General features: G+C 37.7%; 3 protein-coding genes and 1 long non-coding RNA gene across 6 annotated transcripts; 1 reads left to right on the top strand and 3 right to left on the bottom strand.

Annotated features, from left to right (window-relative positions):
• Positions 2,770–5,052, bottom strand: LOC18784627 (3-ketoacyl-CoA synthase 1). Its single transcript, XM_007218921.2, has one exon. It carries the CDS (start codon positions 4,578–4,580, stop codon positions 2,967–2,969), a length of 1,614 nt encoding a protein of 537 aa, XP_007218983.1. The 5' UTR covers positions 4,581–5,052; the 3' UTR covers positions 2,770–2,966.
• On the bottom strand, positions 8,050–12,463 carry LOC18787220 (CBL-interacting serine/threonine-protein kinase 9). 2 transcript variants are annotated; one of them, XM_007217942.2, is made up of 13 exons: positions 11,922–12,463; positions 11,330–11,392; positions 11,162–11,233; positions 10,817–11,005; positions 10,622–10,675; positions 10,399–10,524; positions 10,221–10,310; positions 9,902–10,024; positions 9,642–9,749; positions 9,198–9,314; positions 8,946–9,077; positions 8,653–8,723; positions 8,050–8,536 (listed from the first exon to the last, which is right to left on the bottom strand). In XM_007217942.2, exons 1-13 carry the CDS (start codon positions 12,111–12,113, stop codon positions 8,530–8,532), a joined length of 1,344 nt encoding a protein of 447 aa, XP_007218004.1. In that variant the 5' UTR covers positions 12,114–12,463; the 3' UTR covers positions 8,050–8,529. The 2 variants fall into 2 exon arrangements, with proteins under 2 accessions (XP_007218004.1, XP_020413284.1); XM_020557695.1 differs by having other exon boundaries at positions 11,182–11,233; positions 11,922–12,034.
• On the top strand, positions 15,239–16,385 carry LOC18785388. The gene is made up of 2 exons (XR_002270250.1): positions 15,239–15,525; positions 15,796–16,385. It is a non-coding gene; the product is annotated as an uncharacterized LOC18785388 (long non-coding RNA).
• LOC18784976 (probable protein S-acyltransferase 12) lies at positions 17,565–21,599 on the bottom strand. 2 transcript variants are annotated; one of them, XM_020557693.1, is made up of 7 exons: positions 20,912–21,593; positions 19,878–20,127; positions 19,256–19,347; positions 18,796–18,922; positions 18,610–18,695; positions 18,214–18,279; positions 17,565–18,065 (listed from the first exon to the last, which is right to left on the bottom strand). In XM_020557693.1, the coding sequence occupies exons 1-7, from the start codon at positions 21,098–21,100 to the stop codon at positions 17,949–17,951; spliced, it is 927 nt and encodes a 308-aa protein (XP_020413282.1). In that variant the 5' UTR covers positions 21,101–21,593; the 3' UTR covers positions 17,565–17,948. The 2 variants fall into 2 exon arrangements, 1 of the variants encoding a protein (XP_020413282.1); XR_002270249.1 differs by having other exon boundaries at positions 18,020–18,065; positions 18,214–18,498; positions 20,912–21,599.

Raw genomic sequence — 21,753 nt, 5'->3', positions numbered from 1 at the left:
CCAAAAAAGTATCATCCTTGAAGCGGTTGCTGGTTTCGACACATGGGTTTGGCATGCCTTCTTCGGAGTTGCAGGATCACAAAATGACCTCAACGTGCTGGGTCAATCCCCGGTCTTCAACGATGTATTGAGAGGTCAGGGCCTCAATATCACCTATGAAGTCAATAATACAGTGTACTAGACGGGGTATTATCTAGCTGACGGCATCTACCCGAGGTGGACCACTTTTGTCAAATCTATTCCGAATCCCCGATCCCAGAAGCAAAAATTATTTTCTACCTATCAAGAGGGATACAGGAAAGATGTCGAAAGGTGTTTTGGTATCCTTCAAGCTCGGTGGTTGATTATTCGAGGTGTTTTTATTTTGTTTTGTTTGAAGTATGGAATATGTTGAATAAAAAGGTAATTTATTGAATACTTTGTTTATTAAATAACGAAATCTAATACAAGTCATTACAAATTACTACTACTAAAATAAAATACATTTACAACAACTTTAAAAGAAAACATGAAAAATAGTCATACATAAAAGGTAGGCTAACAAATTTAATGGTTTCCATCATTTAACCAATCCGTGTTGCTAAGCCCATCATCCCGAAAAAGTTTTCTTCTCATAACATCCCTTCGTTCTAGTTTTCAAAATTGTTTTGTCTCAGGGGACATATGACTTGTATCCATGGCCATGGTTTCCCGATCCGTGTTGTCTATATCTTTTTTGCGCAAATACTCCCTTTCTCGTGCATACTCAGCTTGAAGGGTCAACTCGTTATCTTGGCGTTTTTGCTCCATTTCAATTCTTAGGCCATTTTGCCTTGCAATTTCCTCCAAAAACTTTGAATTATAATTGCTTGAATTACCCACTTTCTTTGCCTTCGCGGCCTTTCGGCCAATGGGCCACGGCTCCTTTTCCATGGGTGAGTCTTGACTCATAGGAGAATCAAGAGGTGAATCCGGTGCCATTGAATCACGGAGTGGCGTCTCGTTTAATACAACGTCGGGACCCGTTGGAATAATTATGAACCGTTTGCAATATTTGACCACCTCCCAACATTCATGATGGGTGAAACTTTTTTTGCCACCCCCGGTTGCACCGAACCACATTTGTGCTTGTATAATCTATTTAACAAAAAAATAGAAATGCAATAAATATTTAAAATATATTGGATATGCAAGTAACAAAAAATATAATAATGAAAATGCAATTAACCTTACAAATAAATTAGAAGTGCAAGAAAATTAAGAAACAAGTGGAAATGCAAGAAATATTAACAACATATTGAAAATGCAAGACATATGAACAAAATATTTAAATTGCAATAAATATTAACAAAATATTGATAATGCAAGAAATATGAACAAAATATTTAAAATGCAAGAAATATTAAAAAAATATTGAAAATGCAAGCAATATTAACAAATTATATATATTAGGAGATTAAACTTAATAAAACAAAAATTATAAAATACTTACCTCGTTAGTACGATTTTGCCCGCTTCTATAGTTGTCCATCGCTTTTGCTAGGGCATTTCTCCATTTTCTCAACTCTTTATTCAGGATTTTCCACCTACTGGATAACGTCATCTCCGTACGAGTAGACCCTGGAATTTTTTCACAAAATTCGGCATGAATTTTTTTCCACATATGAAAAAATTTCATCTCATTGCCGGACACGGGACAATGACAAATTTGGAGCCAAGCCTCACACAATGAAACATCTTCCATGGTGCTCCAAGCCCCTCCGGTTTCGATAGAAGAAGCCATAAAAATGTGAAATCAAAATGCTAGATGAAAAAGAGGAAAATATTGTGTAAAAAGAGTGAATAATAGTAGAAGTATAATGAAATGTAAGAGTATTGGTGTTGAAAGTGAAGGGTATTGATAGGTATTTATAGAAAAAAAATATCAGAGTTTTTTAGAATTTTTTAGAATTTTTTACGATTTTTTTTCATATTTTTTCCCCCAAAAAAGCCTCAGCCGTTGGATTAATCCTCAGAAGCAGATCGTATGGCGTTGGAGGCGACACGTGGCAGCGTACCGTTGGCGCTGGCGTCGCGCTGACGTCAGCGCGCGCTGGTTCAAATTTTTTTACCGTTGGGTAAAAAAATTTGAAACGCGCTAGCTGACGTCAGCGTGACGCGAGTGCTGACGTCAGCGTGACACGAGTGCTGACGTCAGCGTGACGCGAGTGCTGACGTCAGCAACCGCGTTTTGGACCTGGGGCTGGTTTCGCCTTCGGGCTGACCCGAGATGGTGGGTCCCACACCACCCCCGGGCCTGGGCGCAACGCTGGAGCGAAAAATTTTTTTTTTCTGCCCTCGCCTCGGGCTGGGCTGCATTGATGGAAGGGCTCTAATAAAGTATCGAATCTGAAAGAGGTACTGAGTTTGAATTTCACAGACAGACAAGAAGTTATGTTGTTAAAATAAAAAATAAAAGAAAATTAGATTTCAATTTTCAAGTAGTTGAGATTTTTTTGTTTTTTAAAAAAAATTTGTCCTATTATGTGCATTAATTGTAATCGTACAACACTGTGACAATTTCTCCTCTTAAATTTCTGATTTTTAATTAAATTTTGAGTTATTCTCACTCGCGAAAAAGGAGGATTGAAGTTACATGTCAATGCCATGGAAATTTGGAATCTTGCTCCCTTTCCCATCTAGAATTGGAATTGGACAAAGAAACCTTTCAATGCACATCTTCTAAATCCAGCAAGGGGGCAATTCGCTAATAAAAACAAAAAATGTTAAGAAAAGGGAAAACACTGTGTGTATTTGAGAAGACCTTAATTTCCAATTACTTTTAAATAATTCACTTTATAATGTGCCATCGTAAGAAATTCAGTAAAATATTACAAATACAAACGAAAATCTAAAAATAAAATAAAATAAACCCAGCCACATGTAATTCCACATGAGAGGAACTGGGGCATCCTGATCCGTTGGCATGGCGCCACCAAAGACAAATCCTAACGGATTGAAACTTTAACCGGGTACCTATCAATCGAGTCCATCCACGGGTTACCCAACCCATCCCCGACCGAAATAGGCCGGAGCGCCCGCCAAACCGCGCTGTTACACTTGAAACCCGACCCGAATGCGATCTGCCAGACTCGGTCACCCCGCCCGACCCGGCCCTTGGCCTCCGCGTACGCCAGCTCGTACCACAACGAGCTACTCGACGTGTTGCCGAAGCGGTGCAGTGTCATTCTGGAAGGCTCCATGTGCCACTCAGTGAGTTGCAGGTTCTTCTCCAACTCGTCCAGCACGGCCCGCCCTCCGGCGTGAATGCAGAAATGCTCGAACGCGAGCTTGAAATCCGGTATGTACGGCTTCACCTTTGCCTTGAACACCTTCTTCCGGATCAGCGTGATGAAGAAGAGCACCTGCTCGGAAAACGGCAGCACCAGTGGGCCCAGCGTCGTGATGTTCGTTTTCAACGAATCCCCGGCAACCGCCATCAGCTCGCGCGCGAGAGACACGCCGATTGTTCCCTTGTCGTCCTCCCGCTGGTAAACGCAATTGTAACTCCTGTCGTCCGCGCCCTTGTGGGTCCGGACGGTGTGGACGAGTTCGTACTTGGACCGGGTTCGGTCCCGGCTTTTGTTCGACAGTAGAACCGCGGCGCCGCCCATTCGGAAAATACAGTTGCAGAGCAGCATCGACTTGTCGTTTCCGAAGTACCAGTTCAAGGTGATGTTCTCGGTGCTCACTACGACGGCGTAGGAGTTGGGGTTTGCTTTGAGGAGGTCCTTGGCGAGGTCGATGGAGATCAGACCGGCGCTGCAGCCCATACCACCGAGGTTGTAGCTTTTAATGTCGGTTTTGAGCTTGTAGTGGTTGACGATCATGGCGGAGAGCGACGGCGTCGGGTTGAACAGGCTGCAATTTACGATGAGGATGTCGATTTCGCTCGGTTTCACTCCGGTTTTTTCGAAGAGCGAGTTGAGCGCGCCGAACATAACCGTCTCGGCCTCGGACCGGGCTTGCTCCATGGACAGCTGAGGCGGTTTGGATGTAATTCCGGGCGGCAAGTACGTCTCGTCGCCTAGACCGGACCGGTTCGCAATCCGGGTCTGGAATTGAAAAGTGTCCTGAGCAAATGCGCCGCTTTCTTCGGTCATTTTTAGAAACGAGTCGACCGACAGCTTGTGTTGGTCGTCCGGTTTGTAGCACGAGAAGTCGACGAGGTAGACCGGTCTGGACCGCTTGGCCCAGTAGAGGCCGAGGAAGAAGAGGAGGACGCCGGAACCGGCGAGGCGGGTGGCGGCGTCGATGCTCTCGAGGCGGACGGCCTGGTTGGTCCAGAGCTCGGTGATACGGTTCAACTCCAGACCGGTGAGCTGTATCACTACGGACACGAAGAGAGGTAGGATGAAGAGGAACAAGAGAATGGTGGCTGCGTTACAAGAGTAACCGTAGCCGAGCTTGACGTACTTGAGCTTGACGGACTGCAGGAAGTCCGGCAAGCGTTGGCGGATTTTGATGACGGCGGAGGACGAGTCCTTGAAAGCCATCTCCGCCGTCAATCTCTCATTGTCCATGTCTATACTACTATTACTACTAGCATGAGCAACATCCATTGATGAACTGAATTTGATTGTCTCTCTCAAACAATAACTCTCTGTGTGTTTTATAAAGCACCAAATTATAAGCACTGTTTATAATAAGTCGATGAGTTATGCTAGCATCAGGCGTTGCGTTTGAGTGTGTACGTGCGAAAACGAACACGGCTAGAGAGGAGGAGAGGGGTATGAAGTTGTGAAGATGAAGAATGGGGAAGGAGGGGCATGGGAATGGGAATTAATAGTAAAGTGCTGCAAGAAAGCTGGAATGATGATGTTGAATTAATTGTGAGTAGTTCATAGAAGGAGAAGGATGGGTAGATAGCTCAACCACCATTAGGGTTTAGACTAAATTAATGTTGGGGGGGATTATATTTGGGTCCAAGTTTTCCAAGTTCTGGTTTTGGAACTGTTTGTTATATATCGATGGTGTAGTTGATGCGGGCAAATTGACTATGCGGCCCATTATGAGAGAGAGAGAGACAAGCGGAGACTCAAAGGTCGTTCTTTTCTTCCCCTTCTTTTCTGAACAGTTGCATATTCTTGACATTTCAACTTTTTTGTTTTGGTCGAACTTGACATTTCCACTTATTTAACCGTAAATATGCATAAAAACTAGGGACCATTTGCAGTGCTGCTTTTGGCCTTTTGGATGGGGGCCAATTGCTTGATTGTGCAATAATATTTGGAGGGTAAGCTATAAATTATATAAGTTTTATAATTGGTAATGTGGAAGATGTGGCAGGGAAGCAAATTGAGGGGTATTTTGGGGAAGTTGCACATGGGCCGGTGGCTACCCAGTGTGTGCAGCTGACTGAACATTAAATGGAGGTGAAGAGTCAAAGCAAGCACAAGAAGCCGCTAAACGGTCTACGAAATGAACCAAACAGACATTGCAAATGCAAACAATGGCCGTCTCATTCTTCGCCACGTCTGCTGTGTTTTTTACTCCATTTTTCCATGAATTAGCTAAACAACAAAACTCTTTCTTCGGTCAGTTACAACTATATATCAATTTCCCGCAAGGACTTCGACTCACAGAATTAGTGCTAATTGCTAAACCATACTTTCTTTTTCCTATAAATATGAGGTAATATATGGCATTAACACCGTCGTATTAATCATATATTTTTTATGTATTGTTTAAAGATTGTAATTAGTAATTTTTACATATATGATCCTAGGAGAACGGGAGTATTATATCAAGCAAGGTTTCTTTTTCGACTTGCTATTGAAAGGGTAGACTATTTCGACAATTTAATGACTAAACTCTTATGTGTAGAGCAGCTTGCCTAATCCTTACATTTGGTAAATCAAATTGAATAACTAGCTCCTTTTAAAAGAAAATCTTTTTAGTTATTTTTAATAAATTGGATATACATCTACTTTCTTATAAGAAACCAATTATAGTTTGTCTTGTCTCTTTCCATCCACGACTTCAAGTTTTGTGGACTTAAGAAGCTCTTCGAGCACGTTATGGGCATGCTAGACTGCACTTTGAGTATTAAAAGAGGCTGGTTAATTTAGGACTAACTTGAACTTTGAGTCGTGTCTTATAATTCATCTTTAATGAGACATTTTTTCAATCAAATGAGTCGCACCCCACAATTTACTACGAATTTGATAAATTTTTGTATAAGTGGAGATCTTTTTTTGGATGTGGATAAAAGTCCCTTGCTCCCCCTTCCTCATATATATATATATATATATTTTTGTAATTGAATGCAACTTTGATGATGGAAGCACTAATTACAGATGGGTGCGCTTATGATAAAATACGAAAACTTGAAAGGAAAAGAAACTCTCCAACATGGTAAATTCATGAACACAACCAAAAATAAAGTACAGTAGCAACCACCAACACAAGAAAAATAAAAAGGTAGAATTGACAGTCCTATTTGCCTATAAACAAGTAAAATTTAATGGAGTTAGATTTTGACTCTTACACCATAATGAATACAAGAAGAAATTAACAACTAACCCAAAGAAAATAATAAAAAGTGAAAGTCATACAATATTGTATTAAGAATTTTTCTCAATTAGCTTATGTTTTAAGGGACTCGAACTTTGACATCTCTTCTAATATTGAAAAGAGAAATTGTATTTTGCTTTTTCTTTTTTTGGCTTCGGCCATACCCGTAACCAAAAAAAAAAAACTAAAGAGAAATTGCATTACACCAAGAACTATGAATGATCACCTATTATTCCACATAACTTCAACTATAATCGCCTGCATAGATACGTACATGTGTAATCATCCAAATCTGAATAGGAGATAGCATCCCACATCAAACCCAGATGTTAGCTGTTTTCTATTATATTTACCTACCCACTTTGACAAAATTTAGAAAAAAAATATATATAATAATTAATATAATATCACAAAATTAAAAGCGTTAATTACATGACGGCAAGTGATTTTTTATTTTTTATTTGCTTCCAATCACAGTCAGAAGAATAAAAAAGCAAAAAGTTGTAACAATTATTCCTGTTAAAAGCTATGGTATCACTCAGTGAATGGCACATAGACTGGCCCTATTTCATTAAAAAATTCCTAACAAGGTTGTTTACTTGATATTTAGTCAACCCATAAGCTAGATTAACCGACAAAGTAAGGTAAGGTAATAAGTGCTTGAGGTTTTATAATATACATTGACCAAGAACTACGCAGGTTCCCTAATCTGCAGGGCAGGCAAAGATGGCCTGGTACTTTTGTTCTAAATTAATACTGGGCCACAGAGCTGAGATGCACAAAATCTGGGTTTGGCTGAAATTAGCTCCTCCTTGGTCAATGTCCAAAAAACATGACAAAAAAATAAGAAACTTGTGCAAGTGATGTCTTCTTCTTTGGTACAAACATTAATGGAGACCAACCAATCGTGAGATATGACTAGTTTTATCCACTGTAGCTGCTAACTAGAAACTAATCCAATCAATGACCAAGTGGAAAATTTCGGGACTATCTGTTGCCAACTGTGACCCGATAACAGCATGCCATTTCCCAATTAATTGCAGCAGAAATCTAATAAATTGGGAGTTTGGTAGGGTTTGGCATCGGTTGTGCTGGTTAGGAGTTTTTTCATTTATGGATAGGAAAATATATTATTAGATTAAGAGTTAATTAATTGTATATGGCTCTCTCTACATGTCGCGTGTTGTCCACGAAATGTTACACCGCACGTGTAAAAATGCGTTATTTGTTAAAAGTTTTAATATAAGCGAGCGATATCAAGAGAGAGGAAAATCAATCATAAGACTTCCAAGTGCAAGAGCAAATGCTCTTAACCAGTAAGCTACAAACCCCTTGTACTGAAGGAATGATAGTTAAACATGAGAAAAATATGAAACTTTCGATAAAATATGTGGTTGGGTTGACATTATTGGTTTCAAATAGTGTTAGTAAGTGTGAAAGAGACCACATAATTTCCTGTTAAAACTTCAATTAGTACAGGGCCACCTCCCGCCTACACAATCACAAACGCACAACTTCAAAGAAACTGGTCAATAAAAAATCTGTCTAGGCCAAAACACCCTTCACTTTCAGGTCTAATCAGTGAAATGCCTGCCTGGCCAGTATTACAGTGGCATGGAATGATGAAACGGAGGCATAAGAATCACATTATGTTTATTCAAAGAAAAGAATGCAACTCTTTTTTTTTTTTCTTTTTTTTTGCTTCAAAGTGTCATATGATTGTCTCTTAAAATGTTCAAGCTCCCATTACAGCAGCAAATGAAGAGTTTTCTCACTTCACTCTTATGAACTGTATGTAGTCAGCTTCTTCAAAAACATTGACGGATTTCAGTTCATAGAGGCAGTTAAAAGAAAAAGAATCCAGACCTCAATTTTGAGGGCTTCATATCTCCTTACTGCAGTTCCCCTGTACATTGTATAGGGCTCAGAACTAAAAGCATTATAGGCCAAACAGATCAGAAGAAACAATGAAGAGATGAACCCGAAAGGAGAGTTTTATTTCCTGCACAGACAATCAAACAGTCAGTCACGCATGCTCTCCATGAAAATGCCTGCGCGTGCACACACATACACACGCTTGAGCACGCGCACCGAAAAAGAAAAGAGAGGGGTGATCACCTTGATCCTTCAGTAGTTTCTTCAGTTTTCCACACTATATCTTGTAAACCTGATGAGAAGTTTTTGTAGAACTGCAGCAACAGACATTTAGAAGACAGAATCAGTCAATGGCAACTTGTCCCTTGAAAAAAAAAAAAGAGTGCCTAAAATGGCCTTGTGTTAATTTGTGAGAAAAAGGAAGGTAAATTGAAGCAGAACAATAACAAATTTGTTGCATTTTATGGTTTTTGTTTCCTTTCTTTTCCTATATCTTCCCAGAAACTACAAAGGTCAAAACGAAAGTGTTGGCTTGCCTTGTGAAATTCTAGTGTGTCGCCGCCAGTTTTGCGGAGCTCTACCATGTGCACAGAAGGTGCCACTTCGAACACCTCAGTGGCTACAGAGAGGTGGCCCTTCCTTCCATGCTTGTCACCTTGCAACTTCATCTGCAATTGTTTGGAATTAGCAAAGATATTGTTTGGAACTTCTAAACACAACAGGAAGCTTGTTCTGATAAGATGACTTGCATATTAAGTCAAGTCCTATAAAGAGTAAAATTCACATACCTTGTAGTTTTTCTTGTGAACATTAAACCCCAAAGGCTTTGCAGCTTCCTCAATTTTATTCATGATTTCATTTGCAGGGCGTTGAGAAGTAAAACGGGTTTCTCGTTTCACATGACCCTGTATAGTACGGAATTCCAAATGATCAGAATGCAGCAAATCACTAGCAGAATAACTTTGGGCACTATAAAGTATTATAAGGCCACAATGGGTTTTGAGACTAAGCATGCTCTTAATTCAACAAAACCTAGAAGTCCCAAAACACCATTTGCCCACACCCTTGATTTTCTGATGATCCTAACTTTTACAGGGTTCCTTAGTTTCTGCCTGGCTAGCAAAATTGGAACAGAACATGTATTTCGCAACTATAGTTACAATCCATATACTTTATAGCGCCGCATTGAAAACATTCATAACAAGAAATTAGGAAAATGTTATGCTACATACCGTTTGCTTCTCAAATAAATTTTCCAGATTGAAACTCTTTGACCTAGAAATAAGCTCAAAAGCATTCATTGATACAGGTTTCTCTTTCCTTTCTGTTACAAATTTTTCCTGCAGCAAAGAAAAAAGAGAGAGACTATTTTAGTGTGAAAACTAAAAAAATAATGCGATCAACCACTCAAAAATTTAAAAAATCTTCTGAATAAATTGAACTAAAGAAATGCATGGTTTAGAGAATAAGTTGACTTCTGTCCAATTCTAACCTTTGAGTTGTCGAAAACAGCATCTACATCATCAAGATTTACATCCTCTTCCTCTTGAAACTGTGCTGGCTTGTAGTCTTTCTTAAACCATTCATTTTCTAAGATCTCGGGAATTGTTATCCGCTGGCACACACGCAGAAAAAAAGAAGTTAAAGAACACCTAGCCAGGCTAATCTTTAGTAAAAGATGGTATGCATTTAGATATTATATGCCCATTCTCATATCAAAATGGCCTCAAATAATGATGTTCAAGAACATATGTGCAGAAATAGCTAGTACTTATAGAATTTCAGTACTGAGAAAAGGTTTGGGCGCTCACTGTAACAGGGTTTGGATCAAGTATACGCTGTATCAGTTTCTTTGCGCCTGATGAAAACCATGATGGACATAAAAATTCAGCTTTGCAGATCTGAAATTAAGAGTAGGCAATGCACTCATAAGTTAGTCATATGAGATTCCCATCATTTAAACAGAGGAAGCAAAACTTGGCTACATACTTTTCTGTACAGCCCTATAAGATTTGGTTCATCAAAAGGCAGGTAACCAGCCATAAGCACAAAGAGAATGACCCCACAAGACCAAATATCAGATGATGTACCCTCATAACCTTTGTTATTGAGCACCTAATACAAAAATGCCAAATGTGAGAAATAGTTATAAACAATTAAGCACCACTGCAATGACCTATTTTCCTGCAAAGAAAAAGCCAGAAGCAGATACCTCAGGAGCAACATAATTTGGAGTTCCACAGGCAGTATGAAGCAGCCCATCTTCCTGCGCAAAATACAAATACGATATGACATAAATGAAACACAACATTACACAGTATCAACACTATGTCTGACTTAAATCAGTAATCAACTTAACAACATGGAATTAAACATCGTAAAACTTTTTCGCAAAAGTTTCACTCACCCGCACTTGCTGTTCGAACGTACTCAGTCCAAAATCTGAAATTTTAAGGCGGCCACACGAATCTAGAAGAAGATTTTCGGGCTTCAAATCTCGATGGTACACGCCTCTGCTATGGCAGTAATCGACAGCATTGATGAGCTGCTGGAAGTATCTTCTGGCATCATCCTCTTTCAGTCTCCCATTTTTGGCCTACCAAACAAAAGGCTTATAATAAGGGAATGCTTTATAAAGAGACATAACACTTGTGTCCACTGACCACATAAGTAAGAAAGCAAGAACAAACTACTCAAATAAAAAGAGTATTTTGCAACCCCAAGAAGGTAGGTTCAAACAACAATTGCTTACTATTTCGTCAAAGAGCTCACCCCCATCAATAAACTCGAGAACAATGTAGATCCTAGTTTTGCTTGCCATGACCTGTATTCATAATATAACCCAAATGAAGATTTCAATAAGAGAAAGCTGCTTGAACAAAAATAAAATACAAGTGATTGGGATTGTTGCTGATGGTACCTCAAACATTTGTGTAACATTAGGGTGTTTGATCAGCTTCATTGTTGATATCTCTCTTTTTATCTGTCATTATACAAAGCAAATACAACAATTAGTGATCTTCGACCAAAAAAAAAAAAAACAATTTGTGATCAATGTCTTGTCTTCATTCTCATGCTGAGCACATGGTAAATAATATATATATTTAAAAATACATTATTGAACAAATTTCATTATTCTTTTCTTTTATCACCTCACCTACCAAGTCAATAAAAATTTATAAATAAGTATATAAAAAAATAAATAAAAACAAAATCAATCTTTCACTAACTCATGTTTGGCAATTGCAAACACAGATTTCTACTAAAAAAAACTTGTAACCTCCCATCAAAACCACCATATTAACATGTCTAGTTACCAAATACCAAACCGGAAAAATTCACATGCACCAACCACAATATTCCGCAACACAATGATCACCAGCTTCAACTAAACTGAATTCCCATCTCTTACCATTCGAGTGGGTCCCATTGCCACCCCATTCATAAACATAGATGCTTAGGGGGGGGGGGGGGGGGGGGAGAGAGAGAGAGAGAGAGACATAGATACATACGTGTTCGACCATCTTGTGCTTGAGGACTTGCTCACGGTCTACGATTTTGATGGCCACGCACTTTCCAGTCTCCATGTTCTTAGCAAACTTGACCTTGGCAAAGGTACCCTCCCCCAGAGTTTTTCCTAGCTCGTACTTCCCAACCCTGGTCCTCATCCTCGGCGACTTCGCCGCCGCACTCATCTTCTCCATTCCCCGTCCGATCAAGATCACACGGTCCCGAGACAGAGTATTCAATAACTGGGTCCCACGCAACGTATAATTAAGGGGTCTACTTAGTATAAGCCGGTGTTTGTTTCAGCGTCTGCTGGGTTGGGTTGGGTTGGGCTGGTTTGGGTGGCAAAGAGAGCGAGCGCGAGAGAGAGAGAGAGAGAGTAGCATATGATGTAGAGTTGAAAATGGAATTGGGAGATTATGGTGTTTTCGTTATCGTCTTGAGAACGTGTGGGGGCCATGAGAGGGGATGATGATGCAAAGCTACCACATGACTCCACCAATCAGCCACATGTTTCTGATATCCTCAAGTTCCCATGGCTGGCCACTCTGCATCATTTCATCAAAGATAATTGTCTATTTTTTCATATTTTCCCAAAACACCCTTCTTTAGTGGGAATTTTTTTTACGCCCATTGTTAATTTGGACCCTATTTTACTGGTCGCAGAGTTATTCGCGCCTCATCCAAACACTCAGACATAAACAAAAATGGAAAGCGTAATTGACGCTTTGAATTAAAGTTAAACCTATTTATGGTTTGTGTTACGTTTCATCCACCATTAACTCATTGTGATTATTTAAAAGATAAAAAATTAATGAATGTGTTCATAACACCACGTGAAACGCTAACCTAAGGTTACAAATCAATCAGATGAATTTTACACATAATCTGGGAAACATCCTTTCATTGTAATATTGGTGTTCAATTCATTAGTTTGTTTGGACGAGGGCAATAGTGTAATTGTGAGTAAGATCAGATTGCTATGCAGGGGAGACAAAAGATATTGATAAGCAAGACTTGAGATCTCTTATGCAATAATTGAGAAACGTGTCACTCTCACTCAGCCGCTTTGGCATGCAAAAGAGAAATGAAGGTAACATTATTTTGTTATTTTATGCTAATTATGACACATCACGCGTGATAATTTTTTCACATAATAATTTGTGATTGATTAAAAATAACAAAATAATACTATCTCCGTTTCATACAAGTGATCTTCAGCATATGAATATACGTGGATTCAATGGTTTTGACGAGGGGACTACTTTGCTTTCTAGGAAGCTTCCTATCTTTTCATCGAATGTATGCCTCCACCATGTAATATATCTTATCATGTAACCGTCCAAATTGTGTCCACAAGTTTTGAGTGGGACTGTGAACCGTGAAATGTTTTTCTTGTTAGGCTGATTGATCAAGACAATATTTTGTGAAGTAATTTTTTGCCAACTGCACCACAGTAGCTGCAGCACGACATATTAACTTTGAGCTTCGCCATTGAAACATTCAGTTGGTGTCGACATATACCAATTCTTATGCTATGCATGCATTGGTTGGGCTTTAACGAACACAATCCCAAGGTTTTTTTTTTTTTTTTTTTTTTTGGGTTCAAAACACAAACCCTTTCTGCTCAGCCTTAAGAAACAAAACAATGCTTAAAGCTCAAGTTACAAGACCAAGCCCTAGCTAACAAAAATCTCATTTGGGCTTGAAAAATAACAGAAGGATTGTTGGATCTGAAAACGTTCAAGTCATACACCAGACATAATTCTCATGACTTTTTCTAATAAAGTGAAGATTAAATATCATTAAATTAAATTATTATCGACTTATTATAAGAAAGCTTGAGCTTTATGTCACTTAAGACTTATGACCTAGGCGAAATGAATATTTTTGGAAAGCAAAGTTGTTGTAATATTTTATACTGTATAGTTGTATTGTATACATTGTTGGCATTGCAGAAAAAACCAACCCAAGTTATGGCTGACAGGTTGAGTTCTGTTTTTGGGTTGCAACAACAAAACTTTCATTCATTTTTAAAGAAGAAGAATGGGTCAAAAGTGTAAAGTGCAAGATGCATAAGCAGGAAGGCAAGAGCTGAGAGCCACTCAGTAGGTCCTATCTTAAAGCCCTACGCAACTACAATGCATCCCCAGATAAAACTATGCAATTTGCATTTCCAATTTGAAGGTGAAACCTTGCACAATCTTATATCTATCATGTTGTTGACCTAAAAATTCCCATCAACATCCCGCACGGCATGCTACCTGCTACTATATGCTATATTATATATTATATATATAGTCATTTTCTATTAAGGGATTTTTTAAATAATTTTATTCGAGGGTCCCTTATGATTTTTTTTTTTTTTTTTAACAATTCAATCATTTATTTTTTAAGTCTACATTCATAGATCATCTTTGCAAAAAATTAGACAAATCGAAAACCGTTTCAACATCTAATTGTGTCCTACAAAATCAATGAACATAGTGCTTCAAAAAAATACTAAAATTTCAATAATTCAATTGAGTGATCAGATGATATTGGATTCAAGTGATTTTTTTGTAGAGATATCTTTGAATGAATATCTACAAAATAGACAGTTCGGATTAGTGAAATACAAAACGGAGTGGGCCCTATAAGGGTGTCCCTCAAATAACCCTATTTAAACAAAGAAAGTAAATTTAGGTTTTACTCATAAAAAAAATTTCACTTTTAGAAAAAGCCAAAGCTTTTTCAAAAAAGACAGAATAACCTCTCAACTTTCAAACCAAAGACATGCAAATGTAAAGGATTTCTTAGGAAATTAAAAAATAAATAAGGGTAATTTTGTCCATTTTTGCTTCTTTTAAAAATTTTCTCTCTCCTTTGGGTTTTTCCAAAGTCTCCCTTTAAAGAATCCCTCAATATAAGCTCACTATATATATTGCAAAATATTATCGTAAATAAATGGAGTCATTTCAAATTTTTTATAAAAAAAAACTATATTATACCTTCTTTTTCCCCCTAAAAAACCACTTGACTTTTTGTACTAACATGGAAACTGCACCTCAAATAAAATCTGACGACGAAATTAACCTCAGTTCCACCAATGATATTGCCAGTTATATATGCCCAGCAAAAATAAAATTTCAATATTGCCCTCAGAAGTGTCTGGAACCAAACGAGCCGCTCGTCAAAGGAATAAAAAACAATTAACTATACAAATATTATATAATAATAGGGTTCATATCAAATCTACCCCAGATAGCTTCACAAGTGCGTTGCGTTTCTCTTGATATATACGTAATCATTTTCTCATTTATATATATATAATATTCTCTTTAACAAATAACAACTTTGAGAGAAAGGCACGTCTGATGTTTAGCTCAATCCATCAGAGTTGCTTGTTCTTGTATTGTATATGACTTGCAAAATCCAAAGCCCCTCACTGCCCCACCACCCCACTCCACCAGAGTCATGGGGCTCTTGCCCTCTTAGCTCCCAACAATCTCACTCTTGTTCTCAGGGTCTTTGTCCCTCCTCTCCCTCTATATCTTCACCACCCATCTCACTTATTTAATTCCACGCCTCCCAATCTGCTTCTTGTTCCTCTTCACCAATAACACCAAGGTATGTTCATTCTTTATATATGCTTTGTTGTTTTGTTCTCATGAAACTCGTACATGTACAAGAAATGTTCTCTTGTAAGACTCCGTTAACGTAAGACTTTTTGCCAACATGATATAGGGAAAATGTTCTCTTATGAGACCGTGTGATAGCAAAAGAGCATTATCATACTTATAGATTCAGTAATTTATAGATGTAATTTCTCTTATTTTTTTATTATAAACAATTAGAATTCATGGACGGAACTACAATTTTACTTTTAATTGATTGTAGTTTGATGGGATCGAACAAGGAAGAGAAAGATGCAAGTTACTTGGAACATGAAAGAGTTGTGAAGACTAGGAAAGCTTGCTTTTGGTCAATTTTGGTGAGTGTGGCAGGGGGGCTCATGTTAGGATGGTGGGAATATCAATATCATCCCACAAATAGGCAACTGTGGATGGTGCCCTTTGGTCTCATCCTTTTTGCTACCCCGGTCATTGTTTGGTTCTCTGTTATGGCCTCTGACATCTGTAATTTGAAGGATGATGATCATGTCACAAGGGTGAGTCAACTCAGTAACTCGGTTCCTGCCAAGAAAGATGGGCAATGGAGCAACCATGTGAATGATGTATAGATTTTAAAATATATTGCTTACGATTGATTCTATGTAAGAATTCCACCAATCTCAGTCAATTACGTACGTGGAGTTGTATTTATTTATTTATAAGAACTATGTGAACACCATGTGGGCTCCAAGTAATTGATTAAGATTCATATATTATGTAATGAGCATAGTTACATAGGCTTTTTAATTACAGGTGATAGAATGATTGTGGTTGATTTTGTTATAAAACTTTACACTACTAATATGTTTTCTGACAAAGTGGTATTCTAAACTATTCTAATTTATGTGGCGGGATATTCAAACTCGGATGCAAAGAGGCGGACACATTGTCTTAACCAACTGTGTAATTTAGAGAAAGAAAAAATATGTTTTCCTGCGATTGCACTGGGGAATTTATCAAGCTGTTTACGTTGTTAGTTGATGCCTAATGGTTGTAAGGCTTGGTTTTTAATAGGATGTGTATCTCGTTTTCCATTGCTAATCACTAATAGTTTAAGCTACAAATTTAAAGATATGTTTTTTTTAATCGGTGAAAGAAAGGATTTGAACTTAGAATCCTTTTAATTTTGAAAAGAAAAGTACTAATAGACCAGGAGGGAGTCGATAAAAACGTTTTTGTTCTTCCCTAGTTTAAAAGATTGTGATAGGGCTCAGATTCGTGTGATTATGATATTGTTATTGTTAAACAATATTAAAAAGGATAAAGCTGTTAGAATCAAGATCATTGGGGTAGGCAGGCCAAGAATGTTGCCTTCCCCAGTATGCATGGTTCCAGATCATACGGATGGGATGTCCACATAAATGAAGTCATTAGTTCTTCTTTTTGCCAAAAAAGTCTTCCGCCCTCATAATGATTCAGTTCTCTTTTAACAAGTACTTTTATTTTACATGCCATGTTCTGTATCATTACTTTCAAGAAATTTGGTCAAATATCAGTTTAACAGAACCTTCGGGTAAGGAAAATCTTAATGAAGATTTCTTTTATAAGTACAAGAATATAAAATATAACTTCGAATACACGCAATCATCCACAAACCACACGTATGAAGTAAACTTCGATGTTTTATGCCTGTAAGAGTTGGAACCTAGGGCATTCAAGTGGCAAGATTCAAATACTGAAAGAAAGAAAAGTACAAACGAAAATAAAAAAGAGAGTAAGAAAAGAACATAACAAATTGTGAAAAAAAATATTTTAGAACTAGCTTTATTTATAGGACACCCATGCCCTCATTTATGATCGGGCAGTATTTGATGATTTACAACCTCAAACCCAAGTCTTGGCCAACTGGCCAACCAAAATTATCATACATGGCGGGCACAGGCTCCTTAAAATGGAGTTGCCTACGGCAACAAGCAGTAAACCATGTTTGCTGCATTTAGCATCCCATACAATGTGAAAGAGTCAATGGCAGTCAAGATTTCCAGAACGAATATGTTGAGGGAGTATAGCTAACTTAGCTACTGCAAAAACAGTTTCCTCTGGATACCAAAGCAATTGCAGTACACTTCTACAGTTTGGATGAAGCAAAAGAAATGGACTACAAAAAACATTCTGTATATAAATTGATGTGTGGCTAGCCGAGTTTTTTTACCCAAACAATCTGTTTCCTGTTGGGTTGATCCTTCTGAAGCCAATTTCCAGTGTGTAAAAAAGAAAAAACTCGAGCCTAATACAGATCCTCTTAAACTAAAGATTGCAAACACTGATTAAACTAAACACGGTACTGCACCTTTTCAGACCCAATATTTCCAACATATATGAGTCGTGAAAATATTTGAATGGCTGGAAGGAGATAAAAATTAATGGCCTCACCAAGCATCAACCCTCACCATCGGAAAGTGTTGGAAATTCCAGGCCCCGAAGAGCAGGTATGTTGTTTAAATCCTCCTTTGAGACCAGTGGGAAAAACCATAGTGCCTTCTTCGTGCCGAAAACCTTCATGAGGGGGGAAAAGAGCACAAAGTGAGACTCCTCAACGGTGTGACAGAAGAAGGGCTTGCATAAAGTGTCAGTTTAATTGAACTTCACAAGACAATTTTAGAGAGAGAGAGAGAGAGAGAGAGAGAGAGAGAGAGAGTACCACCTGCTCAAAATTCTTCTTCCTGCCCAAGTCATACTTCCATCTGATTCCTCTTCTCTTCTCATGAACCTGAAACATTTTTCAATTACCTATATAAAACTATACAATAAAAAATCTGCAGTAATGAATTAATGCCTTGAGCTTGGCTACATAATAAACTTCTTGGTGGTAGACTCAGGTTATTCTAATTTCCGGATCACTTCAGGTAACTTTAGCCAAATCTCGTTTTGCAATTCATGTAAAAATCAATTCATAAATTGGAAAACAGCTTGAGCAGCAGGAAGCCAACTGAACAAAATGAAATATATCAGGTAATTCAGGTCTCAAATGGTTAGTGCAATGCAAATATTCATATTATCTCAAAACTGGTAGACAGAAAGTAGGAGTTGATTTTATTACCTCTATGGTAGTGGTGTTGCTTGACAGAAGGGACACATGCATAACCACGAAACAAAGAAGACTCAATGCAAAGGCTAAATTAAGCACTGCAACAAAGTACACAATATGTAAGAAACAAGTAAATAATGAAAGCAGAAGCAGAACCAATATGTGGGCATGAAAATGATCGTACAGGTGGAATATTACCAAAAGTCAAAAAAATAACTGCAAGATTGCCAGGGGATGTTGAATGATTCTTGGCTTCTGAGAAAAAATCGATAAAATTTGGTAGCAAAATGAAGGTATCCATTGTCGTCTCCAGAAATGTATACAGCTTTTATGCCAATAACAGAAAATGGAAAGTCAGCAGAAAACAACAGAAAGAATAAACTAGCCAATTAGTCCAAATTTAAAGTTCCTTTGCACACAAGAAGGTATTCATTTTATAATAAATTATTATTATTCATCTCTCTCTACCCTATGACATCCTCCCAACACAAACACACACATAAAAAAATGACTCAAACATCTCCAGTTTCCATCCCTTTGTTTCTATGGGCTTTCCCAGCCTTTGAACCAAAAATTCAGTGGGGGTAAGGAAAGCTACACAAAGTTCTTATTTTGTAACTGCAACTATAATAATAAGAAAAAAGAAATATAGGATTACCAAGAAAAGAAGAAAAAACTTGTAGTTGCGTGCACCAACACAATTCACCACCCAAACACAATGGTGATCCATCTTAAGTACACATCTTTGACCTACAGAAAACAGCAGAAAACAAAATTACTTTCTTTAACTTAACTGACAATTTCACCGAATGTTAAATAAGGCTGCCAACAATGTTCTAAAGTTGTGAAGTGCATCTGAAAATATTATGACTCTGTCACTTTCAGACAAGATATAGAGTTATATACAAAACAAAAACACAAAAAGAATACATGCAATAACAATTTAAACTTGGAAACATACTACAAATGACACATGATGGCTCTACTGATAAAAATTCTAATCAAGGGTTAACAACACAGAAATGGAAAGAAAATTCATATTATGGTACCACCCTTGGAAGATTTTTCTAGGGGGATACGTTCTATCACAACTACACTCAAATCGATGTCATCTCCAAAATATATAAAAAGTAAGGGAAAAAAATTCTTACATATAAAGTGGAAGTAAAGAAGAAGAAGCTGATGAAACACACCAAGGGAATATGCAATAATACAGAAACACATGTCAAGATACAAGTATAATATACATCGCAAGCAACAATAGAAAGCAACTTGCTTACAAACAGAGCAATGATGGCATCGTGGTGGCTTCCCGTTTTGGCATCGACTACAATATCCTACTTGTGGTCTTCTTTCTCGTCCATCTGCAGAGTGTGTGGAAGTGAAAGCCTCGGGTTCTATACTTTCTGACAAAGTCAGAGAACTACCAGCCTCCAAAACTTCCTCCTCTGTTAGAGGTTTCCAATTGTTGGGAACAGAACCCGGGTCTTTAAAGACAACCATAAAGTAGCTCCACAATAACATTATAAGCTGCAAGACAAATGCAAATTGAAACCAATGGGAAAACTCAAGAGTTAGTTTTCTTCTAAATGAATCTTATTACTCAATGTTGTTACACAGATAAACTATTTTCTGTATAAATTTTCTTATAAAAATCTTGAATAAGTCAGTTACAGAAAGAAACCCAATAAGAATAGTCATCAAACCCACAAATCAACATGCACCGTTTTAATCTTTGTTAAAGGCAATTATCCCAAGGGTGTACAATATAAGTATCAAATGTACCTCTATACCTAAATACTGAAATTTTTTAGAACACTGCTAAACCAGCCAACAGATCTGAACCTAAATTTTGATTTGTGTCCCTACATCTCAGGTCTCGTCTCAAATTCAACTTCTATTAGCTTGTCAAGCATTTGGGGGCAACTTCATTCTTGTTCATCCATTAACTTTGGACTCACGTGTATAGCATGAGACTTAGTTCACTACTCTATTTGCCCCATAGTTATGAAGTTATTCATTCCTCTGCAAATTACTCTAAATTGTGCTCATTGCAGCAGCTATCAGTATTAATCTACTTAATTGACCTAAATGCAAGCTAACCACTTCAAGTTTAACTTAACTTTTTAGACCCAATGATATAGTTAAATTAACACAAACCCACCAAAGAAAAAACAAAACCCAAATAAGAAGGAAAAGCAAACTTTTTGCAAGAAAAAAAAAAGAGGGTTGATTATATTTTCCAATTTCCCAAATACCCATATATTAAAGAACAAAACTTGTAGCATCAATGGCTGCAATAGTTGAGAATTACCAGAAAGTGGAAGAGAATGATGATGAAGAAGGCTAGAAAAGAGTGGAGCCCGCCGCTGAGCAGCTCTGGGCCCCAAGTCACCACAACGACGGCGTAGTAGGAGAGGGAAATTATGGCGGCAACCAAGAGGATCATGAAGTAGCCGATGACTTTGAGGCCGGAGCATAACTTGAACAGGTTTATCTCCATTCTGGGATTGATTGGCAATGGCCGAACTATCCCGGTTGGAAATTGGAGAGGGAAGATTGGCCTTCTGGTTCTTCGTGGAGGGAAGAGGCGTTTCCAGATATCAGGAGCCAGGTTTAAGCTTTTCTTCTTCTTCTTGAGTGGGATTGATTCAAGTATTTGAAGTCTTGCTGGATTTGGAGATCCATGTGTCTTTGTTCATTGGCGTTTGAAGTTTGAGACTTTTTCCTTTTTTTTTCCTTTTTTTTTTTTTAGGGTCAAATAAATTCGAGACTGTGCAAAGTGAGAAGTGGACTTGTTATCAACTCAGTTGGGTACTTTGGGCGCGCCACAATTATCAACTCAGTGCACCATTTCAGTTTTTATTTATCATTCTTTTGTTTTTATTTATTATTCATTATTTCTTGTTCAAAGAAAATGGATTGTTAGAGGTTCTAATATGTTGAATTACGTTTACTCAATTTGAATGGGAGAAGTCACCAATTGTGAATTATGAATGTGGAAATTAAGAGTACAAAGAGAAATTAACATAATTTTTCATTTTTTATACGTTCATAAACGCAAAAGAAGCTCTTTGTTATACGAAAATTTAATAACTTCACTATTTGTTTTAGTTGAAGCTTTTGATGAAACAACTAATTAGGAAATTGATGATT

This window comes from Prunus persica, chromosome G2 (assembly GCF_000346465.2).
Source record: "Prunus persica cultivar Lovell chromosome G2, Prunus_persica_NCBIv2, whole genome shotgun sequence".
Lineage (NCBI taxonomy): Eukaryota > Viridiplantae > Streptophyta > Magnoliopsida > Rosales > Rosaceae > Prunus > Prunus persica.
The sequence above is the reverse complement of the archived record's forward strand: the minus strand, read 5'-3'. Positions and strand labels throughout refer to the sequence as shown.

Excerpts from the sequence above, each read along its gene's own strand:
- LOC18784976 (XM_020557693.1), bottom strand. The coding sequence starts at position 21,100 with ATGGAGATAAACCTGTTCAAGTTATGCTCCGGCCTCAAAGTCATCGGC. Across the intron at positions 18,923-19,255 it reads AGTTTTTTCTTCTTTTCTTG|CTGTATACATTTCTGGAGAC; the intron begins GTAATCCTATAT and ends TTGGCATAAAAG. Across the intron at positions 18,280-18,609 it reads GCAACACCACTACCATAGAG|GTTCATGAGAAGAGAAGAGG; the intron begins GTAATAAAATCA and ends AAAATGTTTCAG.
- LOC18787220 (XM_007217942.2), bottom strand. The coding sequence starts at position 12,113 with ATGGAGAAGATGAGTGCGGCGGCGAAGTCGCCGAGGATGAGGACCAGG. Across the intron at positions 10,311-10,398 it reads TTATAGGGCTGTACAGAAAA|ATCTGCAAAGCTGAATTTTT; the intron begins GTATGTAGCCAA and ends TCTTAATTTCAG. Across the intron at positions 9,315-9,641 it reads ATTTATTTGAGAAGCAAACG|GGTCATGTGAAACGAGAAAC; the intron begins GTATGTAGCATA and ends CGTACTATACAG.
- LOC18784627 (XM_007218921.2), bottom strand. The coding sequence starts at position 4,580 with ATGGATGTTGCTCATGCTAGTAGTAATAGTAGTATAGACATGGACAAT.